This window comes from Scatophagus argus, chromosome 13 (genome assembly GCF_020382885.2).
Source record: "Scatophagus argus isolate fScaArg1 chromosome 13, fScaArg1.pri, whole genome shotgun sequence".
Taxonomy (NCBI): domain Eukaryota; kingdom Metazoa; phylum Chordata; class Actinopteri; family Scatophagidae; genus Scatophagus; species Scatophagus argus.
The window spans coordinates 14,689,322-14,703,655 of record NC_058505.1 but is presented as its reverse complement, the minus strand read 5'-3'; the positions used below and the strand labels follow the sequence as shown (position 1 = coordinate 14,703,655).

The following is a 14,334-nucleotide window of genomic DNA, read 5'->3' as shown; positions in this document are numbered from 1 at the left end:
TATAAGTCTCTCTTACATCTACGCAATTAAGGGCAGGTTTGATTGTATAAAAGATTGCATTACAGCTGTAGTATGACTCTGAAGAAGTCTTTTTAGGTCATGGCTTTTTCCTTCGGGAAAATACTTCATTAAGCCTTAAAACTGGCAGCGCTGAGCAGACCTATAAGATCCCGTTTGCTGTAATGCACACATGCAGGCTCATTGGCTGCGGGCGGGTTGACACAGTTTCCCTGCCTCTCCGCCTCATGCAGCTGTAGCGGCTGCTCGGAGCCTGTGGAGCCAGCAGGTGGTACTCTCACTGTCGGCTGTGTCCGGCTGTTGAACGCGAGAGGAGTCCTGAGCACCAGGACGAGGACAGAGAGAGGGGAAAAAAAGCAAAGAAAAGAGCGGTGGCTTCTTCTCTGGTCGGAGATGGACCCACACGGGAATGCGGTCACTTCTGTCACCGAGGTCAGCAGCTCTGCCTCGTCCGGCTTGTGACTCTCCGGGCTCCGCAGAGGTGATCGGTGGAGTCCGGTGGCCGGGACAGGACTGTGCGGACAGTGTGCAGGCTGCGGCGGACTGTGTGCGGTGCCTTGCGGAGAACCCCCCCACCCTCACTCACACACATACACACACCACCACCACCCCTGGAGAATAAAGCATCTGGTAGCTCAGACTGAAAGAAAGACACCAAGACAGCAGCTTCAGCGCGGGATTGTTGTCAGACTCACCAATGGTTTACACCGACATGGGGTAAGTGTGCCCGGGCTTGTGCTGCAGAAATGAATTTGGCTCAAAGTGAAAACTGAGAGGAAAGACTTTGTTGTTCAGATGTGGACAGAGAATCAGTACTTGTTGGGCTAATGGCTTCAACTCTCTCTTCATAGAAAGGAAGCCTCAGTCACCCTGTAAGATGTTTCCTCACCACAGAGAAAGGTAAGATGATTCTGAGTGGGAACATTTGTTAGCTTGTCCTTGTTCATTTTGTTCCTATGTGACAACTGATTTGTGACCTTAATCAGAATTATTTTTGCCTGAGGGGAAATTCTTTTTGCTAACAGAAGCCAGATGCCAGCCATTCCAATCATTTAAAAAAAATCCTCAAACCTCCACATTAAATAAAATAAATCTTGATTTGAAATCAAAGGACGAATCAGCTTTAACTTGAGGAAAGTTGAATCATACTTTATAACTGTTAAAATGCTGGGCACAGACTGAGGAGACGGCACATCAGGGACAATGTTGTTTCTTTCTCATGCTTGTACTAACACGGGTTCATCAGACATGATGAATCTGTTAAATTAAGGTGATTATCTGATGTTTTCCCTCTGCGTGGCCCCACAGACCTGAGATTATTTGATCCATAATTCTTACTTATGACTCTGCTTAGGATGCTTTTATTGTAGTTGGAACCAAGAAGGGACCCAGGAGCGATCGTGCGTAGGATCATAGCAGGCGTTACTGTACAAAAATGCTCATTTCTGCACAATATTGTAAAAACTTTTTGTCTGACTTTTTAAATATGTGTGTAATAAGCAACAGAAATCACATTGTAGAAAGTAGCATCCTAGGTTCCCATGTATTAATTCAGAAATGAGTCTTTTTAATGTTTAACATCCGTCTATAAAAGATCTAAGTGGTCGATCAGACCAGTGGGAGACATGATAAAACCAGTAAAGCAGCTTGTGGATGCTGTTGGATTGTGGTAGGAATTAGTGGGGTTATTCATCCTGAGGTGCAGCCCTCCATCCAATCACTGCCAAGCTTTGTTATGCTTAGAGACACCCATTAAGCTCTGTGGGTCCCATCCATCTGCTGAGGATGAAGGTCAAGCAGCTGAACATCCTTGAGAAGTGAGACTGGTGACCACTTAACGAGAGAAACACTCAGAGAAACATGAGCACACACACCGTTTTGCACCACCAATGTGTGTCTCAATGACGTGTCAGAAAACAGGAGAAAAGGTTCAAACATGAACATGTTGACTGTGTAGCACCCAACACATCCTGGAGCACACAGACACCAAACCCTGGGCAAGGTCAAAGCTTGGCAGTAAGGGGAACATTTTACATGTCATTTTCAACTGTATTTGAGCCTTCTCGATGAAGTGAGTGACACCTTACTGTGCATCTTACTTGTGTTCAACATCACAGCCGTTGACCTCACTGTAATATGGGCACCTGTGAGGGATAAAGCCAAGAACTCCTGGTCAAATAGTTGCCATCATGACAGATAGACCTGGAACAATCAGTCAGCATCTATTCTGATAATTAATTAATTTTTTAAGTTGTTTTTCAAGCAGAAATGGAGAACATAGTTTAAGCTTCTCACTCGATAACAATTTATGATAACGAAGTGAGTAACACATGGGACAGCAGCAAAAGAAATTTGAAGGTGTCACAGCTCTAGATTTCGCTTCTCTCCAACATTTTATAGACCAAACTAATAGTCTATAATGAAACCAGTACTTGTTAGTTGTAGCCGTAATTATATGAACGAATCATTTTTCATGTCATTCCAGCAATGCAGCATGTAAACCCACCAGCATCTGACAGCACAATAAATCAATTCACGTATGAACAGAGTGCATGTAATCTCCCAGGAGATCTCAAACAACATGAATGAGAAAAAAATCTACACTAATACTAATACTTTCTTTTTTTTAACATTTTGTGTGAAAAGAAATTATTATGAAGATAACTCTGAAAAAGTAATGTCTTCCGTTGCTGTGTTTGAGTTATACTTAAAGTGTTTTGCTGAAAACCCACGTGGGAGTCCTGCAATTTGACAGATGAGAGCATTTGACAGACAGGAGGGGGCCAACAAAAAACGCTGTTGAATTGTATTGTAGGAATTGTAGGATCTTGTATATTTGAGGCTTGGCTTCGTAACAGGGAGTTAAAGTCCAACCTCTGCTGCTTCAATTCTGGTTATTCTTGTTTTAATCTGTCTCATGTCAGGTGAAGCACTCCTTTGGAAACGTTTAGGGGTTTTAAGTTCATTGCTTTATCATGGGCAATGATGTCTCAGCTTGCTGTCTGAAAAACAGAAAGTCAAATTCCTAAATAACCAAAAACTCAAATTCTTCTTACATTAGAGTTAAATTTATATCATTAGAAAACCAGGGCACAAATCTCATCCCCACCTTCAAACAGGCCACTGTCATCCCAGGGTCTTGCCCCATTCAGACCTCAGATCAGTGTATCAGTGGCTGCAGCAGGACATCTGTTGACAATGGGGAGGATTAGTGTGAGATGAGAAGGAGAATCATGGCGTGGGTTATCATCAGACTGGAGTGGGTCAGCCGTCAAAGTGCCAGCATTCATATCAGCGTCTTTACAGGCAATCCTTGAAGGCCAGCATATGTACAAGTCCTTGCAATGTTTCTTTTTTATCACGATCTCCTCAGGTGAGAAACACATGGAGAGACCATTACTGGATTTGTGTGTCACTAATGGGGTCAGATATAAATGTGCAGTGACTGGCCAAAATACAACAGTTCTACTGGGAACAGCCACTGCAATTTACTACTGCATGGAAGAAGTGTCCTGGTTTTACCGTTTCACACTTTAACTTGGCAACTCCTTCAGGTATAGTTTTGATGAGAGGGAGACGAGCAGCGTGATGAGTGATGAACAGCATTTTGTTGCGTGTTTTATTACTGAGGGTCTAATTAGTGTCATTTGGGTTTATAATCTGTCTGCTATAATTTAAAGACCTTTCAGAGGGAAGGCATTTACAGTGAAAGTATGTTGGGATGGACCCTGAGCTTATTCTGCCGTCACACTGGCTTTGATTCTTGACCTTGTAGCAAATTATCTGTGCTGTTAGCCATGTTAGCATGACTTTCTGGATGGCAATGTTGGTCCAACACTTCAGACTGAAATATTTCAACAACATTTAGATGAACTGCCATAAAAGGAATTTTTAGTTCAGATGTTCATGTTCTCCAGAGGATGAATCCAAGTGACTCTGGTGACCCCACCAGCAGCAGCAGCCTTTACTTTCCTGTAGTGCCACAGCACTACAGCAGATCAAAATTTAATTTTATGGCAATATTAGTGACGTTCCCATCTGCCTCAGCTCTACCTTGTGTTTAGTGCTAATTTAAGTGGTAGACATCAACATGTGAGCGTTATTATCATTAGCATTCCATTAGCATTTACCACAAATCACTACTGTGCAAAAATGCAGCCTCATGGGGTCATGGCTGAGATGCTCCTCTTGGCTCAGTCTTGTTTTTGCCTTTGCAGTGGTTTAAATAGTATTTGTATGATGTATACAGGTTGATGGGCTACACTGTGGCCAGTGACTTTCACAGTGTAACCTGGTTGCATGTTTGTATTTTGGGTGTGTTCAGTGCTGTAGATGTACTCACTGAACTTAAGTGGAAAAAAGAGGGAAAGACCTTCAGCAGTCTTGCTATTCATCCCACATGACAGTGGTTAAACCACCTCGCAACACTACTGACTTTGTTGCTTTGATATATTTACCTTGTATCCAGGATACAACCCTGCAAATCCTGGCAGGAGCAGAGCAGAGGGTGCGGGGTGAACGAGTCAGGACAGGGATCAGAGCGTTTTTAGTCAACATCATTTGCCAGCTAAGTCACAGGCCTGTACGTCTGGTGAATGACGCAGGAAAAAATGTGGGAGAAAGCCAAAGGATGATCCCGACATCTGTCCCTAGATGGCAGAGAGACAGATGGAGATGTACCATTATGAAAATATTAAGGATTTCTTATCAGACAAAGGGCAAAAACATGTTTTACTCCATGCAAAAAGTGTGTTGTCTTGTTGTTAAGATGATCAAAATGTCCACAAGGTTCTGCTCTTCATCCAAAATGAATAGTACATTCACTTACTTCTAAACCATTGCTGATAAACTGTGGAAGAGTTTGCACTCTGACATTTCCTTTATGCAAAATCTCATCTTCATCCCTGTGTTTCCTCCTCCAGGGAGCAGCCAATCTTCAGCGCCCGGGCACATGTCTTCCAGATCGACCCCACCACCAAGAGGAACTGGATCCCCGCCAGCAAACATGCCGTCACCGTGTCCTTCTTCTACGATGCCAACCGTAACGTGTACCGCATCATCAGCGTGGGCGGGACCAAGGTGAGGGGGTACATGTGAACCATGTGTCTCTCATAATTAAAACACCTGTGTCTGAGGGGAGTTCCTGACTTGGCGTCTAGAGGGGCCTTTCGGTATAGAACCAGCAGCTTCTCATTGCTCATTCTCTTCACCAGCCGTCCTACCAGAAAATATAAGAAACAAAGCAGCAATGTAGCAGGTGTCAATAACTCAGCATCCAGAGTGTCCTTCACGCATGCTCGTGGATTTAGATTACAATGAAGAGGTCACATCCGTCACGGGAGAGGGAGGGTGTCTATCTTATCTCTTCTTAGCACCTCTGGTCTGACCTACATTTCTGCCTCCCAGAAGGCTGTGCGGGGCGGCAGTTGGCCAATCAGCAACCCGATCCTGCCAGGACTGATGCGTGGCTCCACATTAATCTTCACTGTTGCTGCCACTGTCCAACATGTTATGTCAAACATGTCAGTGCAGAAATGCAAAGTGTAGAGTTCAAGTAATCATTTGTTGGAAGGGAGAGAAGGGAAAAAGCTTCCTCCTAAGCTGTCATTGCCCTGCAGTTTTGGGATTTTAAATCAGTCCCATTATTGTAAGGCTGGAGATGACGTAAAAAGGTTTATAAATAGGTCCACTCTAACATTTTTTTTCTCATGCTCAGGGGAAGAGAGGTGGCTTCAGCCACTTCTCGCCAGTGAACCTGGTGGATGTGCTGTGTAGTGCTCTCCCTCCCTCTGCTCTCTATTTACTTTGAACAATAAGCTCTGATAAAGTGGCAGAGCTTGTGGTCTTTGGTAATGTTCAAGACAAACAAAAGAACAAAGATGTCTCGAGGGAGAAAATCTCAGTGGAGTGTGTCTCAAATGTTGCAGTAAGCACAGATGTTTTTCTGTGTTCTTTGCTTTCCCAGCAAACATGTGAAGCATGAAGCTATGCCAGTGCGACAAGTGCTGCATTCAAATAATGGCATAAAGTTGGACTTCTAAGCTGTAGTTTTGGTCAGTTTCTGCTGAAGATTACAAAGGGAGAAATCCACCATTTATATGTGTATGCAGATATGTTAGTTTAAATCAATGTAGGTAATTAGGTAATTCAACCAGTTAAACGTTTGTCTATTTAAAAAGAAGAGTTTTCATATTCCATTACAGGTTAAATTGATTTTTTTTTAAAAAAAGAAGACACAATTTTACACATTGAGCTTATCTGTCATGAAGATGATTAAAAATTTATAACTGAAAATGATCATTACACGTTGGTTGTAGAGTTTGAAAAAGCTGGGAAAGGTCTAACAAAGAGATTCTGCTGCTTCTACTGTGGGAAATCCAGAATTCAGCATGTTTGGAGATTGATGTTTAGATCCTATAAGCTCTAAACATCAGGATGTCTTGATATTGACTATTTTATGTCTCTATTTTCATCTTGTTAAGTCCACTAGCTTTATGGAAATGAATAGTAACTCACTGAAATACCCTCTGAAATCCATAGAATACTCTGAACTTTCTGTTTTGTTCACATGACTTAGACCCACCTGAATCATCTGTGCTTTCTCTGCATTTGCAGGCAATCATCAACTGCACCGTTACACCCAGCATGACATTTACCAAGACGTCCCAGAAGTTTGGACAGTGGGCGGACAGCAGGGCCAACACTGTGTACGGCCTCGGTTTTGCTACGGAGCAACAGCTGCATCAGGTAAACTAACCCAAAGTCAACAGATGTTTACGTGCTGATAAATACGTTTCTGGAGGCTTAGTTTTGCTGCATTATTAATGTTGTTAATCATCACCTGAAGCAGTGTATCGCCTGTCCTCTTTTGAAAAGTTCTCTGAAAAGTTTAAGGAGGTGAAAGATGCAGCTCGTCTGGCACGAGAAAAGTCACAGGATAAGGAACTGGCCAACTCGGCGCTCACCATAGCTGCTCCTCAGGTGAGCTCTGCCCTTTAATGTGAACATGAAAGTAGAGCAAACCTCTGCAGGTATCAGGCAGGAAGTGTAAATGTGAAACCTTCGCCATGATCCACAGTAATAGCGATGGCCTATGCTGATGCATTTTTGGCATTTTTAGGTTTAGGGAAAGACTATGAGCACAGGCCAAGGTTAGATGAATGCAGCTCTGTTACTCTGCAGCTATTAGACAGGACCGCTGTGATTAAATCAAAGGAGGGATGGAAAGAGAAAAGCAAAAGAAAGATGAGCTGGGTCACTTGTCTCGGTGGGAAGAGAAAGTGAGGAAAAGTAGGACGATGGTAAAATTATCCCGTGCCGCTCAGCAGCACACCGCGTCCGCATTTTCTACCCACTGCAACGGAGAGGCCCGATGCCAACAGGATAATGATGAAAACGTAGTCAGCTCAGGGTCTTCTTTTGATCAATAGAGAATAATTACCCATCACTTACATCTGTTTGGTCATGATGAACACGCCCGATTCCTTATAATTCTATGGCTGAACAGTTTCTAAGTGATGTCTGACACTCTTTATCGATTTAAGGAACACGCTGGAGAGGCCAAAGCTCCAGAAAACTGCCAGCTGTGTCATTTAATAGAGCTTGATTGTGTGCTTGCGGTTGTGATGTTTTTGAAAAAGGTCATTATGTGTTTGTAATGACATGTTTGTTTGTTTTTTTTTGTCTCTTATGCCCACCTGATGGGTTGCCACTAGTTCTCACAGGTGAGTTTGTCATTGTTTTATTTGGCATGTCACAAAAAAGTCTGCAAAGAGAAAGGTGATGGTTTTTATTTTTCTCTGCTGCATAGCTTTACTTTGTTTGAATGTTTGAGAAATATGTATTGGAATTTAATTAATTTATTTTTTCAATAAAAAAATCCACTTGTCTCCCGTTTAAGTAATCCAGTTGGTGTTGTGATGCTGTGTGTGTTATTAGAGGAGTCCATTTACTGATGTGTTTCTCAGGACCTCTCGGACGAACTCCAGTCTCCACCGGTGATGTGTGTGAACGGACCAGAGGACAAGCTGTTCCGCAGCCAGAGCGCAGACATCACCCTGTCGTCTGAGAAGGAGCGCATTAAAAAGATGCTCTCTGAAGGGTAACTGACTTGTGCACACACACACACACACACACACACACACATCCTTTTGTTGTTTTCTATAGGTGTTAAGAATCTGGTTTCAGTTTGGTGTTTGTGTGTCTACTTGTTCAATAAGACTCTTTTCTGTTCTTCTCTTTATCCAGTGCTCATTAACATGAATGGAACTTAACTTAAAGGTTCATACTGAGCAGGGAAACTGGAGTCTAGCATTTCAGTCACAAGAGTTGTGGGGTTTTCTGATGGACAGTGGTCAACCCGTGAGTGAAGAAAGCGCCATGGAGTATTTGATCATTTTGACTGAAGAATTAATTGAGGCTTGCTACCACAAATGAGCACACTCTCAATGTCGCTGCAATTATTTTCGTTGACTGGACCATGTGCTTTGACAATTTGGGAAATGTACTTTCTTGCTTGCTTTGCCGTGCAGTAGATGAGAAGATTGATCTCATGTTTGTGTGGTAAATATGAAGGTACAGTTGGACTCTCTACCGAAGGAAAACCCTGATCACATTCACACCTGAACACCTGCCCAGTACAACCTCAGTCTGACCTGCTGGTCACTGACGAGGTCTGCTGGAGCCTTTGTGGTTAAGGGCCTTGCTCAAGGTGATGGTAATGAGAGGTGACTTTCCCCACCCATATTCTCTAAATTTAAATGTAATGGTATTTTGTCATCAAGTCATATTTCATATTTTGATTGATATTATTGATTGCGCTCCAGCAGAAAATACAATACCGTTAACTCCTTCTTTTCCCAGCTGTAAAATATTAACAATGTTCTCATTTCTTGGGTTGAATTACAGTTTGACGTTGCTTGATTAGCTTAGCTTTCTAGAAACTGCAGAGGCTGTTGTCGAGGTGTTGGCCCATACAAGACACCAAATAAGGCTTGTAAATATCTCCCCACTCAGGCTTTGAGCCAGCTGTGATGCTTTTATGTCCTATAGTGCAATTATTACAACAGAAGCTGCCCCTGAATGGCTGCCATGGTGAACTGCGGCCATTGAACAACCTCAGGCTTTTAAAATGTAGAGGGACAGAGTGAAGGACAAGCATCAGGGAGGAAGAGGGAATCTCACTGATCCTTTTTACAGATTGCGTATTTCATATGTCTCTTATGTAATTTGTAGAATCGAGTAGCATATGGACCAAAACTACCATTATCTTTTCTTTGTTCCCTGATGCTTAAAAATTACAAACCTGTTGACCCAACTTAGTTAAGGACAGTAGTCTTTCATTGTCACATTCAGTCTTTTGATGAAGCAGACTTAAATAAAACCCCTCCAGGATTAGATGATCACTGTGGGAATTGTTGGGTCTTGTTGTTTGCTCTCTGGACATTTTAATGAGTGTATCTTTGCTTTGTTATGAGACCTGTGAAATGACCTTCACTCTGAGCAGTGGATGTTCTGCTGTGGGCTGCAGTTCCTACTATAGCCTGCTTAATGCTGTTATGGAGGCTCATTGTTTGTGTTAACCAGGCCAACAGCGTTTCATTGTGTCCAAACCTTAGGAGTAGTTACTACACAGTATTCAGTACGCATTTTCCTCCATTTGCAATGTTTCAGTACTGTACTGGAGCATGAAACACTTATAAAAAGTTGTTAGAACAGTTAAGGTTGTTGTAATGAATACTGACTAGTACCAATTATGTGTGTAAGCAATTTAGTTCTTGACCTTGGAATAAACAATCCCTCAAGATTCATGTAGTAGCAGTTCTGGAGCTTCCCATCACATCACCTGATCTTAATCAGCAGCCGTTTTTTTTCCAGTTATTTTGGAATTGTAAACATTCAAATTTCTGTTTTTTTCTGAGTATTTTTAAGTCAATGCCGACTTAAATGTGTACAATAATCTTGTGCCCCATAGTCCCTATTATCACAAGATTCAAATAACGAGTGTTACGTGTGTCATGGAATATTCAGCGCTGGTTTACTGTTTTGTGCTTGTGTCTTTCAGGTCTATTTGTGAGATGAACCTGGAGGCCGAGCTCTTCACTTTGCAGGACAGCAACTCCAAGCTGGTGGCAGCTTTGCATGAGGCTAATGCTAATGTGGAACAGTGGAAGAAACAGCTGGCAGCGTATCAGGAGGAGACAGAGAGACTTCGAGACCAGGTGAGCCTCCACTGCATTCAGGCTTACACTCAGGTGCAGAGAGCACCTTGAAGACATATTTAACACAGAGACATCTTTACAGTGTTCCTAGTACCAGAGGTGTAGCATTAAAACAGATCTGTTCAAAGATTAGTTGGTTAATGAGAAGTAACACTGGGCCAAATGACCCTTCATGCACTATTGAGTCAAACACTGAGAAGTAGCTGTTCTCTCCTGTGGCTTCAGAAGTCATTGATCACTCTGACCTGATGGTTGGGGTCACACCTAATTATCAGAGCTGGAGCTGTGAAGCTCCTTAACAGGAGACACTCAGGTTAATGCTGAGGTGTGGCCTTGGCCAAGCAAGAGTGGAATGACGTTGATGGGACTCTTCACAAGCACATGTTGGTTTTGACTGGTCTTCAGTCTCTTCATTTCCTTGGTTGGAAAGCACAAAGAAAAAAGAACAAATTAGACCGGCTGATGAAACACTTCATCATTTGCTTGTGCTGCAGTTTTCTCCTAAAGGCTTTAATGAAAGTGTTGACTGTTCATACAGCTGTGGTGTCACATTTCACCACAAGGGAGTTCAAGCTAAAGATCCCAAACCTCGGGAGGGGTTTTACACTTGAATTACCTCTCAGCTTCCAGTAGATGAATAGGTCTCTGCCCTCCCTAACCTCACTCATCAATAAAAGGTATTTTCACCTTTGTTAGCAGCTGATTCCTTCCAGGAACAACCTCACCTCGGGCTGCCAGTTACAAACCTCTCTGATTAAGTGCTTTACTTCATCGACCCTGTTCCATTATAGCCTGGCTTTACAGTATCGATCACTACCTTTGAACTCTCTGCCACTCGTCTGGCATTTCCAAACAGTTCTCACTACTTTGGCCCACATCGACAAATTAATTCAAACAACAGGGAGTGTGAGAACCTGTCTCTCCTTCTGTTTGGACCGAGCATGTTCCCTCTGTCTGAGGAAGGGGACCAGGTGGCTGTAAATGGTCCACGTCTCTGGGGTGGTATGAGAGGGAGAGGGGTTTGTAGGACAGCAATATCCTACTTTCAATGCCCCAGTTAGGAAAAAATGAAAAATCACCAGAGGGAGCTGGCATCCACTCATTTCTCTCTTTTTTTTTCTTCTTTCCACCGCTCCTCCTCTTCTCAACCATACTGGGTTTAAAATAATCCAACCTGTCGCTCAGACGTGGGGACATTTTTAGACATGTCCTTTTCTTTCACTTATTCATTATTTCATTCCTGTTTGCCTGATAATGGTAACATGAGGTACTCATCTGTCTGCTGGGGAATTTTAGTTGTACATGAAGTTGTAGCTTTGTGTTTATGTGTGCACTAATATTGTCTAAATCTTTGAGGAATTACAGAAACACATTATATTTCATTCTGTTATTTTTTTAATAACATAACATGTTAATCGGATATATTGGACTGTGATTTTTTACTTCAGCATAGATCTCCACAGTGTAGATGACCAGCAGGATACATAAACATAGACTAACTGAAAAGAAGGAAAAAAGTTACTCAGTGTTTCACAATGATGGCATTTTGCATGAAATATCAAAATGGCAGCTCGGTAACAAGCAAAAGAGCAATAAAATTGAATTCATAAAACAAAAATGACACAAACCTCCACTGTCAGGAAGGAAAAGCGAGAAAACAAGTGAGTCTTGACACATTTGGAGGCAAGTCAGCAAATGCTGCGTCAGCCCTCATTTTGGAGCTCTGGAAGCATCCAGTAGACACGTGGTCAGCCCACCTGAGACACCTATAGATAGACTTATAGTAGAAATACACTTTAGGCCTTCTTTCATAAAAATACTTAATACAATAGGGATGTGAGAGAGACTGGACTCCCACTTGAGCATGTGTGTTTTGTAAGGTGGCTGAATTAGAGGCCCACGGAGGCCAAGGCCCCAGTGACCTGCTGAAGGACGAGCTGTCCCAGTCCCTGGAGGAGCTTGAGGCCCTGCTGAAGGCCAAGGATGAGGTTGGTACTTAATGACTCTGCTCCTCACAGGTGTTGATGAATGAAACGTCTACTCAAACTCCAAGTATGACTTTCATTCTTCTCCAGGAAATCCACATTTTGCAAAGCAAGAAAGCAGAGTACCACGAGATGGAACATGACAGGGATGAGGCCATCCACAGATTACGGGTACGAGTGGGATTATATTCATAAATTCTGTACAGATTTGTTGAGCAATAATGAAATCATATGTACGGCCCAGATTATAAAACAGCTGGGACTCTGTGTAAAACATAAGTAAAACAGAATGTGATCATTTGTGAATCCTTTCTGACATGACACTCAATCAAAAAGCAAACAGACACCAGGCGGCATTAGTTTTTCAACATTTCCCTTTGTTGTCCGCCCCTTCCTTTGCCTCCTCTTGTCCGCAGGAGATGGAGATGCGTAACTCAGAGTTGGAGCGTCGCATCCAGAACTCAGAGCAGAACCTGAATAACTCTCTGGAGGAACGGGATCGCATGGACTCTGAAATCCAGAGGGCCATTGAAATTCTGGACATCAAGATCTTTGACCTTAATGACCTCCGCCAGAGCCTGGTTAAACTCATTGACAAATAAGAGAGGAGCGGGGCGGGCCCAACCTGAGAGGGAGAAGGAACAGATGACAGGGTAAAATTTTTAGCACGGCCAATGCAGCGGGGGAGTAAACAAAACAAAGATGGAGCTGGTCCTTTTCAAGCACAAGAACCCCCTCAGCTGCAGGAAGGGTTCTCCGTGTCTGGGTTGCAGCAGTGGACTGTGCTGTACTCCACAACATACCGTAGGTGTTGGCCTAAGCAACAGCAGCATATATGTGGTTTTGCTTGTCTGATCTAATGTTAACGCTTCCTATTGCTTTCAAGGGTAACATTCAATGCAATAAACCAACCTTAAGGTAAGTGCTTCACAGTGCTAGACATTTAATATTGAGAAGTGGTGCTTGTAGTTTTTCATGCACAAAATCGTGATGCAGTGTCAATACGAGTAAGAGGCCTTCTTCTTCTTCTTCTTTTTTTTTTATTGACAGCTGATTAAAACATCTTTACAATAAAATGAGTACATCCAAACAAAGACAGCGAGAGCATATTCAGTGTAAAGTGAAAGCAAGTAAAAACTGTACAAGAAAAAATTCCATGTAAGAGATTTACCCATTTAACAACCTGCGTACAATATCATTATTACTGAATTAACAATTGACAAAGTTGATTTGCGCACGGCCTTTAGTCACCTTTGCATAATGTAGCAGCTATGATGTTTAAAGTGAAAGACAGAGCAGTTCTAGATGGTGCTTTTCCACATGAGTAAGCAGTGCCATATATTCAAGGTCAGTAATATAGTACGCTAGTAGTGTTTTATATTTAGATAAGGCATGGGCACACAACTTAAACATTAGATCTGAATACTGACACCAAAGATCAAATGTTAAGAGCAGAGTCAATGATAAAGCCTTTCAGCAGCTCGCCTGTTATCACACCTTTATGTAAGCTTGTTAAGAAACCTTTAAATCTAAGATAAAAAAGTACATTTCAGTAGATAGGATAAATGCAGAAATATAAATCAGGATGAATGTGTGTTTTCCACCTGATATAAATCAGTAATGCTACAGGTCTTAAGTAAACACAAGAGCTAAATCATCACTTAGTATTAGATAAGTTTGACTGGTCTGGACTGGCCCAGTCGCAGTACTCTTCCTGTGTATCCTCTCTTGTCAAACTGCTCACTCAGCAATTTACTTATGATAAGACATTTTCAAGGAAATTTACAAGACTTTTTCTGCCTTCTGTCATTTTTCAGCACGTTACCTTTAGCTGTGGACAATACGCCATACGCCTTCACAGAGACTTTTATCTCACAGACTGTACTGGTTAACATAGTCTATAATACTATGTTGGTATGTTTTTTTCAAGCCTTATCGTTCTATTTTAAGAGTGGTTGTTGATAGTCATGCCAGCTCTATGTCTCTTTGAGCTGCTGTCATGACTGTTTGGAAATAAAGGCAAAGAATACAGTCACTTAATCATTCTAATGTACTTCTTTTTTGTCTCCCTGCCATAGAAACAAAACTCTCTGAACTGTTACAGTCCTTTT

General features: G+C 42.2%; 1 protein-coding gene across 2 annotated transcripts; it reads left to right on the top strand.

Moving 5' to 3' along the window:
- Positions 1-21: 21 nt before the first annotated feature.
- On the top strand, positions 22-14,263 carry LOC124069478 (homer protein homolog 3-like). Of its 2 annotated transcripts, none has more exons than XM_046408675.1 (11): positions 22-735; positions 870-918; positions 4,941-5,097; positions 6,634-6,765; positions 6,895-6,999; positions 7,734-7,742; positions 8,007-8,119; positions 10,082-10,238; positions 12,119-12,226; positions 12,314-12,394; positions 12,640-14,263. In XM_046408675.1, the coding sequence occupies exons 2-11, from the start codon at positions 896-898 to the stop codon at positions 12,823-12,825; spliced, it is 1,071 nt and encodes a 356-aa protein (XP_046264631.1). In that variant the 5' UTR covers positions 22-735; positions 870-895; the 3' UTR covers positions 12,826-14,263. The 2 variants fall into 2 exon arrangements, with proteins under 2 accessions (XP_046264631.1, XP_046264630.1); XM_046408674.1 differs by having other exon boundaries at positions 7,986-8,119.
- Positions 14,264-14,334: the final 71 nt, after the last annotated feature.